The following is a 15,830-nucleotide window of genomic DNA, read 5'->3' on the forward strand; positions in this document are numbered from 1 at the left end:
GTGGGTCGGTCTGGGGCTGCCTTGGGCTTAAGTTGAGTAAGACCAGGCATTTGCCAGGGATGTAGTGCACTGAACTGTTGGACACTTTCCCTGTGTTGTCTCCCGAGAAGCTTTCATTGCTAGATGAGGCCTGCGGTCAGACCAGCTGTCTGCTCCAGCCCCACTGCTGGGGCCACAGGGGAATTGGTGTGTGTGGTTATCTTTCCCTTCCCCAGCGTAGGAGTTACTTTGGAGGAGTTGTGGCCCCTGTTGGGGCTCTTTGCACACTACCAGGCTTGTGGCATTGCTTTGGATGGGTTCTGGCCAAGGGCATATTGTAGGGGGCATGTCTGCCGGAGAATGAAGAGACACGTTGCCCCGTTAGCAAGTTAGGTGGAGAGTTGGCACTGTGCTGGTTTCTGCAGGTATTTGGGCTAGGGGTGGGAGAGGGAAATGGTACCCACCAACTTCTTTGTTCCTGGAGAGGTCTCCCAGTGATCCCTGTACCTCCCGCACATGCTCCAAGATTTGTAAACAAATCTCCCTCTTGTATACACCAGAAATTTTTCTTTTCCTTTCTTTTTTTAAGGTTATTTTTAAAGATTTTGTTTATTTGAGAGAGAGAGCAAGAGAGAGAGAGCATGAGTGGGAGGGAGAGGCAGAGGGAGAGGAAGACGCAGACTCCCTGCTAGCAGGGAGCCTGATGCAGGGCTTGATCCTAGAATGCTGGGATTGTGACTTGAGCCAAAGGCAGATGCTTAACTGACTGAGCCACCCAAGCACCCCACACACCAGAAATTTTTCAAGCTGCTACATCTATGTTGTAAAATCTGAGGGCTGGGGTGCCTGGGTGGAGCAGTCAGTTAAGCAACTGACTCTTGGTTTCAGCTCAGGTTGTGATCCCAGGGATCGAGCCCTGAATGAGGCTCTGTTCTCAGGGTGGAATCTGCTTAAGTTTTTCTCTCCCTTTCCCTCTGTCCCTGTCTCCCCCCCACCCCCGCCCACCCCCTAGCCCCTGCGCATGCATACATGTATGCTCTCTCTCTCTCAAATAAATAAATAAGTCTAAGTCTTTTATAAAAAAAAAAAATCTGAGGGACTCTTTGTTGTGTTGTCTCATTTAGAGCAGGGACTCAGTTTCCTTTCACCTTCCTGGCCATCCCAAAGCCTAGCTGCTGATTTTTAAAGTTCCGGGTGTTAAGCCCCACAGATGGTAAGAACTGGTAAAATTTTGCCCCTCTGATTTTCAGAGCCAAATGTTATAGGAATTCGTCTTACCCCTGTGGGTTCCTTGTGCCTGGGGTGCCCGTTTTGATGGTCTTGTTTTTTTCCCGCTTTCTGCACCTATTGTTTTCCTCCCTCCTGCAGGTCCATTTCACTCCTGACCTGTCTCTGCCCTTCCTACTTTCTTTGTGTTGCCTCTTCTCTACAAGTAGCTGTGGAGAGTCTGTTCTACCAGTTTTTGGGTTGTTTTCTGGTTTATTTACACTTACGTGAGTGTTATCTAGTTGTATCTATGGGAAGAGGTGAAGCTTAGGGTCTTCCTACTCTGCCACCGTCCCTAGAAAGCTAAAGTCAGTGGTTTTTAGTATATTCAGAGTTGTACAACTATTACTGTGACTAATTCTAGAACATACCCATCACCCCAGAGAGAAACTCCATACCTGTATTTGTTTGCTTAGACTGCCATAACAAAATACCCTAGACCGGGTGGCTTAAACAACAGAAATTTATTTCCTTACAGTTCTGGAGACTCTTAAGTTGAGCATCAAGGTGTTGGTAGGATTGGTTTCTGATGAGGCCTCTCTTCCTGGCTTGCAGATGGCTATCTTCTTGTTGTACCCTCACGTAGCCTTTTCTTTGTTCCTGAATGACGAGAGTGTCTCTGGGGTCTCTTTTTCTTTTTATAGAGACACTAGTCTTTTTTTGGCTTAGGGTCTCAGCCTTATGGTCTCATTTAACCTTAGTTATCTACTTAAAGGCTCTATCTCCAAATGTAGTCACATTGGGGATTAGGGCTGCAACATAAACATATTCAGGTGACACAATTCTGTTCATAAAAGTACCCTTAGTGGTCACTCCTATTCTCTCAGCCCCCAACAACCACTAATTTGCTTTAGGTTACTTTAAGTTTTCCTATTCTGTATAATAAATGAAATGGAATTATATAATGTGTGGTCCTTTGTGTCTGGCTTTGTTTACAAAGCATAATGTTTTCAAGGTTTATGTTGTAGCGTATATCAATACTTCATTCTTTTATATAGCTAATAATATTAAACTATGAATATAACACATTTTGTTTATCCATTTATCACTTGATGAGCATGCGTTGCTTCCACTTTTTAAAAAATAACAGCCTTATTGAAATATAATCATACATTGCAGTTCACTCAAAGTATACACAGTATAGTTCACCAGTGGCTTCACTCAGTTCGCTCAATGTTCAATTTAGTGGGTTTTAATATATTCACAGACTTGTGCAATGTCAACACAATTTTAGAACATTTTCATCATCCCCAAAAGAAATCCCATATCCATTACTTTTCACTTTTTCCCCCAGTTCTTCCAGCCCTCAGCAGCCACTGATCTGTCTTCTGTCTATATACATTTGTTTATTTTAATTATTTCCCAATAATGGAATAATACAATATGTGGTGTTTTTTTGGTCTGACTTCTTTCACTTAGTGTAATGTTTTCAGGGTATATGTATGTTATGGCATGTATCAGTACTTGATTTCTTTTTATGGCTGAGTGATATTTCATTGGATGGATACACAATATTTTGTTTATCCATTCATCAGTTGATAACCATTTGGGTTGTTTCTACTTTTCAGCCGTTATGAATCATATTGCTAAGACATTTATATACAAGCTTATGTTTTCATTTCTCTTGGGTATATACCTATGATTAGAATTGTGGTTGATTTGTTAACTCCATGTTTAAATTTTGGAGGAATTGCCAGGTTGTTTTCCAAAGCAGCTGTACAATTTTACATTCCCCCTTAGCATGTATGGGGCTTCTAACTAGTCTGCATTCTTGCCAACACTTTTTATTATCCATTTTTTTGATGAGAGTGGATGTGAGGCATCTCATTGTGGTTTTATACTTATGATCTTACTGACTAATAAAGTTTTAGGTGTATTATTTCTCCCTTAAAGGAATAAAATATAGAATGGGTTTTCACATCATTTTGTGATCTTTAGTTTTAGTTTGGTCAGCTCTTGCTAAAAGTCCTGAACCAAGAATTATATACATGTGATTTCTCTATCATGAGAAAAATCCAGGTTTAAAGGAAGGAAGAACTTAGTCACATTATGATTTCAGAAGGGATCAGAAATAATAGTTTTTATTTTAGTCATCAATTACAGAAACTGATACATTTTTGAAAATAAATTTTCTTACATTTGTTTTCTAAGAATAACCTTCCTTTATCCTGCATGAGAAAATTATTTTTAATATTAAGACTGTGAGTCAGCAATAAAGTAATCTAGATATTCAGGATAAACAACTAAGGATTAAAACTAAGCTGTTATAAAACTAAGAATTTCTTGGGAGCCTAATAATGGTAGGAAATCTTTCCATAGGGGTAAGCATTCTGTAGCGAATTTTTACATTGGGGCTGTTGTCCAACCCTGTTTTTTTGTTTTTGTTTTTTTAAAAGATTTTCTTTACTTATTTGACAGAGAGAGAGATCACAAGTAGGCAGAATAGCAGACAGAGAGAGAGGGGGAAGCAGGCTCCCTGCTGAGCAGAGAGCCCAATGTGGGGCTCAATCCCAGGAGCCTGAGATCATGACCTGAGCTGAAGGCAGAAGCTTAACACACTGAGGCACCCAGGCGCACCATGTCCAACCCTGTTTTAATGGACTCTACAAGAGAAAGAGCTTGCACTCAAATAGGGTAGAAACAGAGTCTTGTATAAGTATCTAACACCAGATTCTATAGGAGTAATACTGTAGGTGGTAGAGATATTTATCTGTTATGACTTTGGCTGTAGCAGGGAGAAATTTAGATATGAAACAGGAAAAAAAAACCCCAAACAGTGACTCCTCTTGAGTTCATAACCATAAGCTCATGTACCATCTGTGTGGTTCAAAAAACTTCAAGGCAAAAAACTCCAAGGCAACAATGTAGTCCAGATTTGTGGTGCCGTTATTATTGGACAACATTGACTATAAGTCATAATAGAATCATACATATTGATAAAGTTGTTCAAAACTGTATTATGAAAATTATATGGAAGCAAATGTGTTAAAATACACCCCACTAAAATCTGTTCTTATCAGTTTAATATGTGATGTATTCTCTACCCAAGGATGATATAGTAAATGGATTTTTGGAACTAGAAAGTAGAATAGGTGCTTGCTCCCTCCACTCCACACATTGACCTAGTACTAGAGTACTTCCAGGAACAGTTCACCCTCTTGGGGAATTAAGAAAAAAATACACCCCACTTAAAAAAAAAACAACCCTAAAAGGAATAAGCCAATATTTTACTAGTTGTGTGTTTTGGTAGGCCTCTGAGTGTTTAAGATTGCCTGCTTTTGGATGTTTCAGAATTCTCAACATTTCAAATAAATGAGCACTTATAGTGAAAACAACAACAACAACAGCCTTTTTGCAGCTTAGTAGCCACTGAGCATCTAATGCTCAAATAGTATTTCTTCTTTTTTCCTTTTTAATTTTTTAAAAAGATTTTATTTATTTATTTGAGAGGGAGAGAGAGAGAGAGAGCACAAGTGCACAAGAGTGGGGAGAGGGAGAAGCAGACTCCCCACTGAGAGGGGAGCCCAATGCAGGGGCTCTATTCCAGGACACTGGGATCATGACCTGAGAGGAAAGCAGATGCCCAACTGACTGAGCCACGCAGGAATCCTTCAAATACTATTTCTTGACAAACTCAAGCATACATATGTTTGATTGCATGGGAGTAATACAATACGCTTTTTTTGAATTTTCTGACTTGGATTATGTACTGAACCTATGAGGAGTATACATTGAAAAAGAGAAAAGATAAAAAAGAAGAAAACAACCACTGTGGAATTCCCTTTGTATAATGGAAGAGCCTTTGAAACTTAAAAAAAAAAAAAAAAATCAAATTATGTAATCTCATTCAAAAAATTATTGTCATGCATTAGGAGGAGCCTCGCTTATGTGAAACACACTGTGTTTTTTCCTCAGGATTTCCAGCCTTTGTTCATCATACTAACAATATGGATCTCTAAATATTGTACAAGAGTATCATAGAGAAAGTTATTATACAGGAATTTTATGGTGCTAAATTACGAAATAGGATATTTTCTGAATAAGCAATAACCATTTCTTTTACCTTTGATCCATTTTTGCTTATTTTTATGTGAATTTAGAATTTAAATGAACGTGCAAAAGGCCAAAAGGAGACAGGGCAGTTTTGAAGCCCTTTTTATGAAATAAAACTAGGTATCAAGACTTAATATGAAAAAAAAAAAAAAAAAAGACTTAATATGAAGCTACATAATTAAGACAGTATAGCATGGACACATAATTAGATAAACCAGCCAATGGACTAGAGCCAGAAAAAGACCCGTATGTTTATGGATTTTTGATTTACTATTTAAGTGGTGTGACAGTAGTCCCTCTCTTATCCATGGATTCAGTTACCAGTGGTCAGGTGCTGTCCAGAAGCAGATGGTGATTCTTCTGAGGTATGGTCAGAAGGTCAATAGTAGCCTAATCCTATTTCGTCATTCCCCTCACTTTATGTCACACATAGGCATTTTATCCTCTCATACCATCGTAAGGAAAAGGAGGATGAGTGTAGTACAATAAGACATTTTGAGAGAGAGAGACCACATTCACATATCTTTTATTATAGTATGTTGCATTAGTTATTCTGTTATTGGTTATTGTTGTTAATCTTTTACTGTGCCTAAAGTATAAATTAAACCTTAAAACAGATTATGTATGTATTGGAAAAAACATAGTATCTATAGGTCTCAGTACTATCTGCAAGGTTTCAGGCGTTCTTGGGGGTCTTGGAACACTTTTTGCACATAAGGGAAAACAACTGTATAGACAGTGGGGAAGATTATCTTTTTAATAAATTGGCAGGACAGTTGGATATCTGTTTCTGTTTCTCTTTCTCTGTCATACAGAAAGAGAAGATATTTTCAATACATTCATTTGACAGTGTCCATATACAGAATTCATAAAGAAGTATAAATTGATGAGGAAAATGTCAAATAATAGAAAAATGGTCCAAAAGAGGATACCTTTGTGGTCATAACTATATGAAGAGATGTGTATTAAAAATTCATCCAGTGTGGTACCACGTACCCACTGGAGTCAAAGTTCGAGCGAGTGACACTAACAGGTGGTAAAGAGGTTGCAGAGTAGGCTTTGTAGAGGTTGAGCTGTGTAGACAGAGACAGTATCACCAAAATCCCTGTTCTTTTGGCTTCTGCTAAGTCCTGCTTCTGCTAAGTCCTGCTAAGAGGCATCAGCAGAAAGTCAGAGGGTGGAAGAGCCTGAAATCAGGGGTATTTATTTCCTTTACTCATTCCCTGCTAGGTTATATCGATTGGTTGTCTCCTTCTCAAAAAGCCACTGTTTCTGTGAAAGGCCCTTATGTATCTTTTCTTTCTAAGTTTTGGCTTCCACTTCCAAGGTCTCCTTTAGGTCAAGGATTGGTAACGACTCCCTGCTATTGTTACCCCCAGAGAATTGTACGTTCTGTAGATGTTCTTCCTAAATCTTGTCCAAATCTTTGTGAATCACCCTTCATTAAATTCTTAATCCAGTGCAAATATGTTATCTCCAGCAAGGAGATAACTTTTTTCTTTTCTTTTCTTTCTTTTCTTTTCTTTTCTTTTCTTTTCTTTTCTTTTCTTTTCTTTTCTTTTCTTTCTTTCTTTCTTTATTCTTTCTTTTTCTTTTCGGAGAGAAAGAGAGAATAAGCAGGCAGAGCAGTAGGCAGATGGAGTGAGAGAAGCAGGCTTCCTGCAGAGAACCCATGTGGGACTCGATCCCAGGACTCTGGAATCATGACCTGAGTCAAAGGCAGATGCCTAACCAACTGAGCCACCCAGGTGGCCCATGACTTTGATAATACTTTTAGGATTAAAAAAAATGAGCCGTGTAGAACATGTTTTTTTTTTCTTTTCAGCGTAACAGAATTCATTGTTTATGCACCACACCCAGTGCTCCATGCAATACGTGTCCTCTATAATACCCACCACCTGGCTCCCCCAACCTCCCACCCCCCGCCCCTTCAAAACCCTCAGGTTGTTTTTCAGAGTCCATAGTCTCTCATGGTTCATCTCCCCTTCCAATTTCCCTCAACTCCCTTCTCCTCTCCATCTCCCTATGTCCTCCATGTTATTTGTTACGCTGCACAAATAAGTGAAACCATATGATACTTGACTCTCTCTGCTTGACTTATTTCACTCAGCATAATCTCTTCCAGTCCCGTCCATGTTGCTTCAGAAGTTGGGTATTCATCCTTTCTGATGGAGGCATAATACTCCATAGTGTATATGGACCACATCTTCCTTATCCATTCGTCCGTTGAAGGGCATCTTGGTTCTTTCCACAGTTTGGCGACCGTGGCCATTGCTGCTATAAACATTGGGGTACAGATGGCCCTTCTTTTCACTCCATCTGTATCTTTGGGGTAAATACCCAGTAGTGCAATTGGAGGGTCATAGGGAAGCTCTATTTTTAATTTCTTGAGGAATCTCCACACTGTTCTCCAAAGTGGCTGCACCAACTTGCATTCCCAAGAACATGGTTTTTACAACCTTGACACTATTGACTTTTTTGTCTGGCTAATTCTTCGTTGTCAGGGGCTCTCCTATATAATGTTGAATGTTTAGCCGCAGCCCTGGCCTCTACTCACTAAATACCAGTAATGCTCCTGCAGTGAGGATAATTTAAAATGTCTCCAGACATTGCCAGATATCCCTTTGGGGGCCAAACTGTCCTTTGTTAAGAATCACTGCTCAAGGGGCGCCTGGGTGGCTCAGTGGGTTAAGCCTCTGCCTTCGGCTCAGATCATGATCTCGGGGTCCTGGGATTGAGTCCTACATCGGGCTTTCTGCTTGGCAAAGAGCCTGCTTCCTCCTCTCTCTCTCTGCCTGCCTCTCTGCCTACTTGTGCTTTCTCTCTGTCAAATAAATAAATAAAATCTTAAAAAAAAATTCATTCACCAAGTGCATTTATACATAGACAAAAATCTAGATGGATAGGCCCTGAAACTATTTATTTTGGTTCTTGCCATGTGATAGAATTTTGTATGCTCCTGTTTTCCTCTGAAAATTTTTTTACATGTTTTCTTAGTTTTTTGTTTTTGTTTTTTTTTACATTGAATATATGGGATTACCCTAGAGGAGGTAATGGTTGATTTAGACCGATAGATATACATGAAAAAGTGTTTCAGAAAGAAGGGGTAGCATAGATGCTATAGCACAGATGAAGAAAGGTTAAACTCCTTTTTTTTTTCTTAAAGGTTTGAAATTGAAATTGAACCCATTTTTGCAAGTTTGGCCTTATATGATGTCAAGGAAAAGAAAAAGGTAAGGGTATATTGTTTGAATATAGTCTTTTGTCACAATTCTAGGTTTCAGAAACTTGTTTTTAATTTGTTTTGTAAGATAACTTAAATTTTTTTGAGAACTGTTTAACATATCTTTTAAGAAGAAAATAGAAATTTAATTTATTGAGACTTGTTAAATATTTTCTGAGTATAAAATAGTTTAGTTGATACCTAGTTTTTATTTAAAAGAGAGAGTTTCAAAAAGAGGTAGCAGAAGCAGCTTTCTTTTAGTTTAAGAAAAATTTAATATAAGAAAAGCATTTTAGACAACAATGTATAAAGGATTAGAATCATTAGGAATTTTGGTTGATGTAATTTTAAAATTCACTAGCTAAAAGATCATTTACGTGTGCTTGAAATATTTTGTCTTAAATACTGCTTTAGTTTTACCATCATATCTTTATTACCTTTACGAGTTTTTCCAGGGGGCTATCTCATACTGCTTTTCTTTTTTTTTCTTTTTTTAAGATTTTATTTATTTGAGAGAGAAAGTAGGAGAGTGAGTGAGCAGAGGGGGGAGGTGGAGGGAGAGGGAGAAGCAGGCTTCAGGCTGAACAGGGAACCCAGTGTGGGGCTCACTGCTAGGATCCCAAGATCATGACCTGAGCCTAAGGCAGATGCTTAACTGACTGAGCCACCCAGGCACCTCTCATACAGCATTTATTAACTTCTATTGTAAGGCTCCTTAATGTGTAGTAGCAACTAAGTACTTTCAATGACCTCTACTGTCAATATATTTGAAATTTCTGCATTGGAATTCTGCTCTAGCAGCTTGTATTTGCTATATCAAATCTGCTAAAATATTATTTATATAATTTTTTAAAGACTCAATTTGAGGTAATTCATCTTAGTAATTTCTTTGTGTACTTTACTACAAGTTACATTTCTAATAAAAAAGGTTAGGGATATAGTTGTTTAGAATATGTTTCTTCTATATATTCCAGATAGTTTGTATATTTCTTTTTGCTTTGATTTAGACATGTAAAGATTGGTCATTGAAATATATAATAAATTTTATATTAGTATAATGTTCTAATATCTATAGTGTTTTAAGACTATGTTTGATTTTTGTAAAATGTACATATTTTAAATATAATATATGAATTTTTTTTTAGATTTCAGAAAACTTTTATTTTGACCTTAATTCTGAGCAGATGAAAGGGTTATTACGTCCCCATGTACCACCTGCTGCCATTACCACCTTGGCAAGATCAGCTATTTTTTCTATCACTTATCCTTCACAAGATGTTTTTCTTGTAATAAAGGTGAGAATAATGTTAAATATATTAGTTTGTGTAGTGTCTGTGTACTTGTCTTTCTATTAATACCGCAAGCTTTTTAGGGGCAAAGATTTTATCTTTATTTTTTCATCTTTATATTTATTAACACCATATTGGATGTGCACTATAGGTGCTTCCTAAGTTTTTTTTGAGTGGGAGCTCTATTAGGATTCTCCAGAGAAACAGATCAGTAGGATGGAGACACATACACACACACACACACTCAGAAAGAGAGAGAGATTGATTTTAAGGAATTGGCTCATGTATTTCTGAGGGCTGGCAAATTTGAGCTGTGTCAGGCAAGGTGGTAGGCTGGCGTTCAGGTAAGAGTTGATATTGTAGTCTTTTTTTTTTTTTAATTTTATTTATTTATTTGAGGGAGAGAATGACAGAGCACGGAGGGAGTGTGGGAGGGAGAAGCAGACTCCCTGCTGAGCAGGGAGCCCAAAGTGGGACTCGATCCCAGGACCCTGGGATCTTGATCTGCGCTGAAAGCAAAACCTTAACTGACTGAGCCACCTAGGCACCCCTGTTACTGTAGTTCTGAGTCTGAATTCTCCAGGGCAGCAGACTGGAGATTCAGGCAGTGCCTCTTTTTTTTAAGATTTTATTTATTTATTTGACAGACAGAGATCACAAGTAGGCAGAGAGGCAGGCAGAGAGAGAGAGAGAGGAGGAAGCAGGCTCCCTGCTAAGCAGAGAGCCAGATGCGGGGTTCGATCCAGGACCTTGAGATCATGACCTGAGCCAAAGGTAGAGGCTTTAACCTACTGAGCCACCCAGGTGCCCCCAGGCAGTGCCTCTTTGTTGCAGTCTTGAGAATTATTTCTTTGGGAAACCTCAGTCTTTGTTTTTAAGGTCTTTTAATTGGATGAGGCCCACCCATATTGTGGAGAAAGTAGTCCACTTTATTCTACTGATGTAAATGCTAATCACCTCTAAAAAAAATACCTTCACAGCAACATGTAGATTGTCAAATAACTGGGCATGAAAACCTAGCCAAGCTGGCATATAAAATTAACCGTCATAGGAACCTTACTGTGATTTTATCACTCAGTGTTTATATTATATAAATATGAATATCTAAATTATCAAGGTTATGGAGCAGTATGATTTGATTTTCAGCCAGTTAAGAATTAGAATTACAGGGGCGCCTGGGTGGCTCAGTGGGTTAAGCCGCTGCCTTCGGCTCAGGTCATGATCTCAGAGTCCTGGGATCGAGCCCCGCATCGGGCTCTCTGCTCAGCGGGGAGCCTGCTTCCTCCTCTCTCTCTGCCTGCCTCTCTGCCTGCTTGTGATCTCTCTGTCTAATAAATAAATAAAATCTTAAAAAAAAAAAAAGAATTAGAATTACAAACATGAGGGGGGAAATAGAGAGAAGCAAACCATCGGACAGACTCAACTGTAGAGAATAAACTGAGGGTTCCTGGAGTTGAGGCGGGCAGGGGAATGGTTTAAATGGGTGATGGATATTAAGGAGGCACTGGATGAGCACTGGGTGTTGTATATAGGTGGTGAATCACTAGATTCTACTCCTGAAACTACTCTTACATTATATATTAACTAACCGGAGTATAAATAAAAACTTAGAAAGATAAAAACAAAAACAAAAATTAAAAAAAAAAAAAAGAATAAGGATTACAAATTGTAAAATCTCTCTCTTACTAAGCTGTTTAGCTTAGGATAACTTGAAGAATCATTTACCATAACTTGACCTTGACTTGAGAGAAGCCTAAAATATATTCCTCAATCATTTATCTTTATTTATATAAAATTATCATAAAAGGTAATGAATTTTACAATAAGGTTATAAAGTGGATTGTCATGAAATGAATCCTGTTTACCCACAGGAATAATGTCCTAATTTGTGGACACATTGCTATGAATTCAGGTTAAAATAGGTCTTAGCTACAATGAACAGTCAATCCTAGAAGCAAATATTTAGCAGCACTAGTCTTTTTTAGAGAATAAAAACAAAGCTCATTGAAAGAAACCTGCAAATAGATGAAAAAAAAAATAAACCAACAACTTGGGTTTACAGTAAGGTAACTATAACAAAATAAGCTTAAAATTATTTTAATTAAATTTTTTAATGAAGTATGATAAAAGTCATAAATGTATGGTTTAATGAACTATCCCCAAATAAATACATTATGTTACCACCCACCCAGGTTAAGAAACAAAATGTTAACCAGAATCCCAGAAACTGCCCATATACTGTTTACTACTCCTTTTCTTCTCCCCCAAAAGTATTCGCTTGTTTTTGAACTCTGTGTTAATAGGATCCAAGGGTATTTTTATTTTGTGACTTGCTACTTGTTCGTGTGATTAATCTTACTGCTGTATGCAGCAATTTTTATTTTTTAAAAGATTTTATTTATTTTAGAGAGAGGGAGAGAGTGTGTATGTGAGAGTTGCAGAAGGAACAAAGGGAGAGAGAGAGAGAATCCCAAGCAGATACTTCACTGAAGGTGGAGCCCAGCACAGGGCTTGATACAACAACTTCAAGATCATGACCCAGTGGAAACCAAGAGTCTGATGCCTAACCAGCTGAGCCCCCCCAGGCGCCCCATGCCCCAGTTTTAAAATTCATTTATATTGCTGTATAGTATTATATGACTATATCATAATTCTCTTCACTGGTGATAGACATTTTGGTTAATTTAATTTTGTGGTTTTTATCAGTAATTCTGTAAACATTTGCATTTCATGAGGATAGACATGTATTCATTTCTGTTTAGTTTATTCTTGGGAGTAGAATTGCCAAGTCATAGAATATTTGTATGTCGGCTTTGGTAGATGCTATCAAATGGATTTCCAAAGTATCTGTGATAAATTGCATTCCCACCAGCAGTGAATAAGTTTCAGTTAGTTACACTTGCTACTTACCAGGTTTTTTAAAATACTGAGATATAAACTATCTACAGTAAGATCTTTGTAGTATACAAATCTGGAGTAAACAGTTGGGTTAATTCTTCCACATGTATGCATCTGTATAATCACTCCTCAGCTCAAGACATACGGTATTTCTGTTACCTCATTACTCTGGAGGGTTCTTGTGTTTCTCTTTCTAGTGACTACCCCTGCCCTTCCACCAGATAACTAGTATTCTAACTTCTGTCACCATTGCTGGCTTTTCTTCTTGAAGTTTACGTGAAAGGAATCGTATCTTACGCAGGCTTTTGTGTCTGGCTTTTCATTCAATATGATGTCTGGGAGAGTCCTCCATATTATGTGCAACATTAATTTGTTCTTTTATGTATGTTGTCATGTCATACTCCTTCGCATGATTAAAATGGTTTATTCATCCTTATTTGGCCCAAAAAATAATCTCTCTCACACTTTCCTGATACCTTTAGACATATCTTGCCAACAGATGCACAAAATAAATGGAGGTAAAGCACAGATACTCGTTGACACAGTTCAAAGCTATGGCCGCTTGATGCTGAGATGCTGAGTGGAGTGTCCAGGGAGGGAGCTGGAAAGCCCCACTCTTGCTCCTTAGGGTGTGTGCTGCCTGTATATCTGGCAACTGCAAAGCAAATGTTGAATGTTATTTTTACTTTTTGCCTTTTTTTATAAAAGTGAAACTCTTTCAGTTAGCAAAAGCAACTATTAATACAGGTCTTCTGTAGAAGCAGAGTGGCATAATGTAAGCTTCCTTTCCTTTTGATATTATTGTAAATGAAATTGTTAATTTCCTTCTTGAATTGTTCATTATTAGTGTATAGAGATACAAATGGTTTCTGCGTTTTGATTTTGTATCCTCCAGCTTTGCTCTATTTGTTAGTTTAACCATTTGTGTGTGTGTATGTGTGTGTGTGTGTGATATTAGGATTTTCTGAATAAAGGATCCTATCTGTAAACAGGGACAATTTTACTTTTCCTTTCAAATTTGGACTCATTTTTTTCTCTTTTTCTTCCTTATTTTCTGGCTCAGACTTCCAGTATTTTGTTTAATTAAATTGGCAAAAGTGAGCATCCTTATCTTGCTCCTGATGTAAGAGGAACAACTTCACCATTGAATATCATTTTAGCTGTGGTGTTTCCATATATGGCCTTTATTATGTTGAGGTAGTTTTTTTTTTTTTTTATTGCTAGTTTGTTGAGTATTCCTAATGTGAAAGGGTGTTGGATTTTGCCTGATTATTTTTTTTTTATCAACTGAGATGATCGTGTGTTTTTTTTTTTCTGTCATTCTGTTAGTGTAGTGCATTATGTTGATTGATTTTCTTATATTGAACCATCCTTGCATTCCAGGCTGATTGTTTTTTTTCCCCCCTTTCTTTTTATTTCCCTTTTTTTCTTTTTTCTTTTTTTTTTTTTTGGCTTAATTAGTCTTTACTTTTTTTCTTTGACAGCTAGAAAAAGTCCTACAGCAGGGTGACATCGGAGAGTGTGCAGAGCCATACATGATTTTCAAAGAAGCAGATGCCACAAAGGTAGACTATCATGCTTCTCATTTTTTCTACCTTTATAGTCATATAGTCCTTCCCCATTTCCCCCAAATCTCCTGAGTCCAACCCTAAACATCCTCAGATTTCCCAAGTTTTTATTTGGGAGAATACTATACAAAGCATATTAAGGAATTTCACTACTAAGTCATCATTTTCTATTGGCCTACCCACTTTTTTACTTTCTTCTTTATTTCCTTTGTCACCTAGCTTATGTCACATGCTGTTATTATTATTATTATTATTATTTTATTTTATTTATTTTTTGGCCTTAGAGGGGGGTTGGCTAGGGACAAATGGAGTGAGAGAATCTTAAGCAGGCTTTATGCCCAGTATGGAACCCAATGTGGGCTCAGTCTCACAACCCTGAGATCATGACCTGAGCTGAAATAGTCAGATACTTAATTGACTGAGCTACCAGGTACCCTTATGCTGTGTTGTTATTTAAAATCTCTGTTACTGCAAACTAATTTACTCTTTGTTTTTTTTTTTTGAGAGAACGAAGTTAATATAGTTTAATTCCTAAATAATGAAAATTTTCAAAAGTAGTGATATTTTTATAAAATAGTGGTATTGATAGTAAAACTTTTCATAGCAAAACACCAATATTCTGGAGCTCTGTCTAGTTGCAGATAATTAAGGAATATGGTAAAAATAGAAAATGCAATTTGTTTTGCCATCAGACCACTATGTTGTAGAATTTGAATCAATTTATAAAACAAGAGTAATTTATATTAAAGTTGGTACCAAATTTTGGATACCCTGAATTAGCCACAAGAATAACAGATGAGGGGAGCCTGGGTGGCTCAGACAGTTAAGCGTCTGCCTTCGGCTCAAGTCATGATCCTGGGAATCCTGGGATCAAGTCCCACATTGGGCTCCTTGCTCAGTGGGGAGCCTGCTTTTCCTTCTCTCGGCTCCTGTTCTCTCTGTCTCTCCGTCTCTCTCCAATAAATAAATAAAATCTCTTAAGTAATAAAAAAAAAAAGAATAACAGATGATCTTAGATCTTTGACCGCATGATTTAATAGTTGGAATAGCCTGGAGAGTATGCCTGAGGAATACTGGACAAATTACCAAAATCTAAAATATGCTTTGCTTTCTGTCTGTGAAATTTATAATAAGAACTGAGACTTTTCTGCTAATCAAGGTTGACCTGGGTACATGATAATGTTCTCTTATCCCTGGCTAGCTGGTTGAAATGAGGGTTAATGTATGCTGGCTTTCCCCAGGTTGTCATTTTTTAAATTTAATTTCCTGTTTTATGGAGCTCATAGTTACAGTAGCACCCTATTACATACGTATATAAGCTCATAGAATCAAGTACACTGGATATCTAGTCTCTAAAGCAAGATTCTATTTTGGAGGTATAATAGATAGGAAGAAACAGTGCTACCATTTAGTTAATCCTTCCCTCTTTTCCCAGACCTGAGTCTCAAGATAGGACTATGGTAGAGTATACATCCTATATGGAAAGAGCATGTAAGATATTTGGTGTAGGTTTTTAACTCTTAGACCATTGGTTGGCTATCACAGGCCCCCTTA

General features: G+C 37.6%; 1 protein-coding gene and 1 non-coding gene across 2 annotated transcripts in view; both read left to right on the forward strand.

Moving 5' to 3' along the window:
• Positions 1–15,830, forward strand: part of DOCK7 (dedicator of cytokinesis 7) — a 221,984-nt gene that overhangs the window by 46,382 nt on the left and 159,772 nt on the right. Inside the window, 3 exon segments of the mRNA XM_047723748.1 lie at positions 8,465–8,531; positions 9,667–9,816; positions 14,193–14,273. Of these exon segments, the coding sequence (XP_047579704.1) occupies positions 8,465–8,531; positions 9,667–9,816; positions 14,193–14,273 (298 nt within the window).
• On the forward strand, positions 4,211–4,404 carry LOC125099363 (U2 spliceosomal RNA). Its single transcript, XR_007127133.1, has one exon. It is a non-coding gene; the product is annotated as a U2 spliceosomal RNA (small nuclear RNA).

Source organism: Lutra lutra, chromosome 4, assembly GCF_902655055.1.
Source record: "Lutra lutra chromosome 4, mLutLut1.2, whole genome shotgun sequence".
NCBI classification, from domain to species: Eukaryota; Metazoa; Chordata; class Mammalia; order Carnivora; family Mustelidae; genus Lutra; species Lutra lutra.